Source organism: Panthera pardus, unplaced genomic scaffold, assembly GCF_024362965.1.
Source record: "Panthera pardus isolate Hobbes unplaced genomic scaffold, ASM2436296v1 HiC_scaffold_24, whole genome shotgun sequence".
Classification (NCBI taxonomy): Eukaryota; Metazoa; Chordata; class Mammalia; order Carnivora; family Felidae; genus Panthera; species Panthera pardus.
In genome coordinates, this window is record NW_026526810.1 from 128023593 (window position 1) to 128029624 (window position 6032).

The window sequence follows — 6032 nt, forward strand, 5'->3', positions numbered from 1 at the left end:
CATTACAAAAAAAAAAAAAAAAAAAAGTCACATGCTCTACCAACTGAGCCAGCCAAGCATCCCTCTTCCCAAGTGATTTTTAAAAAAATCTTCCAACTTTCTTACAAACAGCAACCTATTATAATAGGCTCCACAGAATGCTATTAAAACAAGTATTTCTTGTGACACAAATGCACTTTTAGAAAAACCATTATGTTGCAAATGTCCATATATTTCATATTTTAAACTCCATGTCTCACATTTTAAAAGATTACTTATCTAAGTCGGGTGTTAAGTTTACTTTTAGCTAGGATTGTGAGGTTGACTTTCCTGTACAAAAGTAAACTCGAAAGAAATTCAGAGATTAACTGTGTCCTGCTTGCCTGTGGCAATGTTTGTACTCTTAGGAGTCAGAAGATTAGAAAACCAGACAAGGCACTTCGATACCGGGCCTTCACACCGATCTTTTTTTTTTTTTTTTTTTTAATTTTTTTTTTTTTAATGTTTACTTATTTTTGAGACAGAGAGAGACAGAGCATGAACGGGGGAGGGGCAGAGAGAGAGGGAGACACAGAATCTGAAACAGGCTCCAGGCTCTGAGCCGTCAGCACAGAGCCCAACGCGGGGCTCGAACCCACGGACCGTGAGATCATGACCTGAGCCGAAGTCGGACGCTTAACCGACTGAGCCACCCAGGAGCCCCATCACACCGATCTTTTTTGTCACACATGTAGCTCACTTATGAAGCAGGCAGTATTAAAATCAGTATTGCGGCGCCTGGGTGGCTCAGTCTGTTGAGCGTCCGACTTCAGCTCAGGTCATGATCTAGCAGTCTGTGAGTTCAAGCCCCGCGTTGGGCTCTGTGCTGACAGCTCAGAGCCTGGAGCCTGCTTTGGATTCTGTGTCTCCCTCTCTCTCTGCCCCTCCCCCAATCATGCTGTCTCTGTCAAAAATAAATAAACATTAAAATTTTAAAAATCAGTATTAAAATTAAGGAAAAGATCAATCAGACCTATAACCCAGACCTCAAAACACTGGGCCACAAGCACAAATATCTTGATATTTCTTCTTTATTAACATATTTACTAAACAAAGAAGGAAAAAAATAAAAAAAGTTAAAAAACGTAAAGAAAGCAAAATATTCAGGAGCAAAATCCAGCTATTACTTAAAAAATATGAACTATTTTGGGGCACCTGGCTGGCTTGGCTGGGAGAGCATGTGATTCTTGATCCTTGGGTCATGAGTTTGAGCACCACATTGACTGTAGAGATTACTAAAAAAATAATAATAAACTTTAAAAAAGAAAAACTTAAAAAACATATGAACTATTTTAACTGTGCTGGTAAGTTTTTTTAAAGGATTGTATGAAGAAAAAGATTATCATAAGTCAATAACTGAGAAGTCCCAATACTAGAGACATTATCACAAACTAAACAAGGCAATTTCTGACCATTCATAGAACTTTTCCTAGTTAGTATTTTTTTTTTTTCCTAGTTGGTATTGTTTTGATTACATAAGAGCACTTAGTGGAAGGCTGATGTTCCAAGCAAAACAATACTTCAAAGATATGAAAAGGTATCAGGCACCTCGTGGCTCGGTCAGTTAAGCGTCCAACTCTTGATTTCAGCTCAGGTCATGATCTCACAGTTGTGAGATCAAGCCCCACGATGGGCTCATGCTGACAGTATGGCACCTACTTAGGATTCTCTCTCCCTCTCCCTCTAGCCCTCCCCCACTTGCATGTGTGGTCTGTCTCTCTCTCAAAATAAACATTAAAAAAAAAAAAAAGACATGAAAAGGTATCTAAATTCGGTTTCCTTAATTGTATGTACTTTGTAAACTATAGATTTCAGAATATGTAACTGGGAAAGTACTATGATAATCTGCTTTTGGGGTTTTTTGGTAATCTGTTAAAGGCTATGTGTACAACCCATCTCTGCCAATATTTAGCTCAAATTCAGGGCAACACCTCTTCTAAGGTTCCATTCATCTTGGAAATAAGTCATATATAATCTGTAAGGTTACTTCCAACTCTAAAATTCTATAACTATTTGTATTTCCTTAGATACATGTACTTGATTTCTTTGCATTTTAGCTATCTAAATGAATCAGGAAACATGCACAGGAAATAAAAAATGCCTTGGTCCCATCAACAAGCCGAAAAGGAATACACACACATATTTTAGGAATATATATGTATTTTAAAGGATTCAACAGGCCTTTGGGGTAAGCAAAATCAAAGCAAGGATACAGGATGAGAAATACCTTAAGTTAAAGTCAACATAGATTGTTTAAGACTTACATTTGTGTTTATATACATAACATGCTACAGCATAAAAGCACGCCCAACTTCGTTCTCTTAAGTTACAAGTTAAATGTATATATTCACTGAGTGGTATCACCTCTGGATGTCTATACACTGGGTGTAAGTATGGACTCCAGGTTTCCTTGGGTCTCTCTCCGGGCTCATCTCCCTCTTCAGTATTTCTATTCCCATTTTCCTTCTTCTTACACAGATCTGCCATTCTTAAATCTAATATCCGATTTTCTCCACTTACATCTTCTTTGAAATGTTATTGTGCGGGATTATGAGGTGTACTTTTTATAACAAGCAGAAGCCACAAGATGTAGATATCACACAACTTAATTCAATGGTTATTTAAAAAGTAGAAAACTGAACAAATATTCAGTTGCCAACTTAGAGGATTTTATATAGCATTGAGTGTTCTAGTTATTTCCACAGTATCAAATTTATTTCTCACTCAAGAAAACAGACTAAACATTTATTATATCTTTCTTTGGTGGAAACAGAAGATACATTTTTTTCTTTGACAAAATTGTCCTAGGGGAATAAAACAAATACTTTTCCAAATTAGAGCACCAGTCTTTCCTAAATGTCAGCGTGTGATAATTCAGATAGAGTAGCAGTCTTTTAAATTTCATAAAACCTATTCTTAAGATGGTGGTTTGGGCCGTTTTGCAGATGGTCCATCTGAGTTAGTTCTGTTATCAGTGCTATTTTCATCTTCTGCATCATCTTCATCATCACCTTTTAAAATAAATATTTGTGTGACAATATGTTCAGTGGTTCAAAGAAAGAGATTGTTAAAATGGTTGATACTGAGACCATTTCACTTTAAGGATTAATTAAGTTATGCATACGTTGGATTCAAAGTATGTATGGTTAAAAAGATTTCAGGAATTTTGGTGTTTAAAATCTTTCTTATCTGCCACTTGTTTTGGAGATATAATCTATACACCATGTAACATTCACTCTTCTAAAGTGTACAATTTATTGATTTGTAGTATACTCCCTAGGTTGAGCAACTGTCACATTTAATTCTAGAACACATTCATCATCTGAGAAATGGCACACCAAAAACCAATTCTCACTCCCCTTAGCCCTTGGCAACCTCTAATCTACTTTCTATCTCCATAGATTTGTCTGTTCTGGACATTTCATATAAATGGAATCCTAAAATATGCGACCTTTTCTGTCTGCCTGCTTTCACTTCACATGTTTTTGAAGTTCACTCACGCTATAGCCATTTACCGGTGCTGCATTCCTTTTTAGTGTTGAATACTACTCCATCGATGGATACACCACATTTTGTTTATCGCCTCATCAGCTGACGGACATGGTGTTGTTGCCACTTTCTCGTTATTATAATAATGCTGCTATGAATATTCATATATAAGTTTTTATGTGAACGTAGGTTTCCAGTTCTCTTTGGAGAAGTAGGAGTGGAACTAGGAGTTCCTAGGAGTGGAATTACTGGGTTATAAGGTAACTTTAACTTCCTGAGGAACTGCCAAACCATTTTCCAAAGAAGGTGTATCCTTTCATATTTCCACCCGCAATGTCTGACGACTCCAATTTCTTCACATCCTAGCCAACACCTGTTATTGTTCTTTTTGATTACAGTCATCCTAGTGAGCGTGAAGTGGTATTTCCTTGGGGTTCACTAGGATTTCCCTGATGGCCAATGATGCTAAACATCTTTTCACGAGCTTATTGGCCATTTATATATCTTATTTAAAGAACTGTCTATTCAAATCCTTTCACATCTGGTAACTGGATTGGTTGTAAGCCAATTTTAGTACTGAGTACTTTTTAGTACTGAGTTCTATCACTTTTCTTCAGTAACTGGTACAATTTTAAAGTTTTGTATATTTGTTGAGATCAAATTCACAGAACACAAAATGTGCCATGTCAATCTCGATTACTTTTAACAAAGTAAAACCTAAGCTTTATGGGGTCTTCATTAAATAAACAAAAAACGTGTCTTCTGATACAAATATACTACTGACCTTCCATTCATAGGTGGCAGTTATTTTCTCAACAAGTAATGATATTTTAAGAAATGGCTCTAGCTATACTCATCCTTACGCCAATGATAACGTTTTCAAGAGATTACAGAAGTACTTCTGGAGCCAAGAAACAGGACTTCATTCTCAATACACTGGTACTCCCAATTAATATATCCATGGAACCAATCTATTGTCTGAACTCAGTGTAATGTTCTGAACTGGCTCCTTCACATAATACACAAGATGCAAAGTACAGTACAGTGTAAGTCCCTTTAGAGAGGAGGTAAGTCCTGACTCCAATATTTAATTCTTTGGCCCTTCAGCTCCAGGCAAAAAAGGTACCTACCTCTTTTCGTATTCAAGACAAGACTTAAATTTCACACTTCTCCTTTCAAACTGCACCTTCTAAGTTGGCATATGGAAAGGAGTCCCTGGGAGTTAAGACTCCTTAAACTGAAATCTTCAGAACTTACTCTGAAATTAATTCTAAAATTACTTATTTTTAAAAAATTTGAATCCAAGTTAGTTAACATACAGTGTATTAACGAATAGAATTTAGTGACTCATCACTTACATGTAACATTCAGCGGTCATCCCAACAAGTGCCCCTTGCCCATTTAGCCCATCCCCCACCTAACATCCCTCGGGCAACCCTGTTTGTTCTCTGTATTTAAGAGTCTCTTATGGTTTATCTCCCTCTCTGTTTTTATATTATTTTTGCTTCCCTTTCCTTATGTTCATCTGTTTTGTATCTTAAATTCTACATGAGTGAAATCATATTTGTCTTTCTCTAACTTATTTTGCTTAGCATAATACACTCTAGCTCTATCCACATTGTTGCAAATGGCAAGATTTCATTCTTTTGGATCGCAGAGGACAGTCTTCTTAACGTGTTTGTAACTTCATGAAATTTTGTAAATTCGTGTAATTTCGTTAAATTACAAATACGTTAAGAAGGTAATACTCCTTTTCATCCTTCAACACCCAGCTCAAAAGTCATGCTCTCTGAAGCCTTCTTGGGTCCTCTCAGCTTGCAATAGTTACAGAGGGCCCTGGGGTCATACTTCCAATCTGTTAATAAGTATTTGCTTGTCTAACCCCCACCAGCCTGAGAGTTTCAGAAAGCCAGGAACTGAGTGGCATTCACCTCATTCCTTCTCAAGAGCACAGCCCAGTGCCTGGCACAGAGCAGTCGGCACTCAGCACGCTTTTTGTGATACATATGGAAAGAGAGTCGTCAAACGCTTAAGCAGAAGTAGCGCAGATAATACGGCGGTAAGGACTAACAATTTTTAGTTGGGATTCTTCTTCCCCCGAGGCTCACTTGCTCCAAGACGGCCACTCTACCCGGGCTCCCCTGCCCCGCCCTCCTGTCGCTCCAGCACCTTCTCAGGGCTCACCGTCCAAGGCCTCTTCTGGAGCCGCCACCCGGTCTTGCGCTTCCTGCTGTACCAGGGGGCCGAAGAGTTCTGTCACCAGGTCTCTCATCTGGGCCACGCCAGACAACAGGGTCTCGTAAGGATCGGCGTCGGCCGGCACCTCACAGGGCACCCGCAGCCGCTGCTGTTGCCCATCCAGCCCGACATACTCGCCCAACAACTCCATGGCGATGGCTGAGCTTCAGCAGCCACCGACTTCCAGGCGCCACCCGGAAGCGGAAGTCAACTCGCCGTGGGCGCAGCCTGGCGCAGGCGGGAGAAGGGAGAGGAGTGACTTCCGTTTGTCGGAAGTTGCTCCTCCC

At 39.1% G+C, this 6032-nt stretch overlaps 1 protein-coding gene across 1 annotated transcript; it reads right to left on the reverse strand.

The window, feature by feature from the left end:
* Positions 1 to 2160: 2160 nt before the first annotated feature.
* On the reverse strand, positions 2161 to 5962 carry GON7 (GON7 subunit of KEOPS complex). Its single transcript, XM_019462110.2, has 2 exons — positions 5692 to 5962; positions 2161 to 3029 (listed from the first exon to the last, which is right to left on the reverse strand). Exons 1-2 carry the CDS (start codon positions 5894 to 5896, stop codon positions 2935 to 2937), a joined length of 300 nt encoding a protein of 99 aa, XP_019317655.1. The 5' UTR covers positions 5897 to 5962; the 3' UTR covers positions 2161 to 2934.
* Positions 5963 to 6032: the final 70 nt, after the last annotated feature.

Coding starts and splice junctions, on each gene's coding strand:
- GON7 (XM_019462110.2), bottom strand. CDS start 5,896: ATGGAGTTGTTGGGCGAGTATGTCGGGCTGGATGGGCAACAGCAGCGG. Junction 3,030..5,691: donor TCCAGAAGAGGCCTTGGACG/GTGAGCCCTGAG, acceptor TTATTTTAAAAG/GTGATGATGAAGATGATGCA.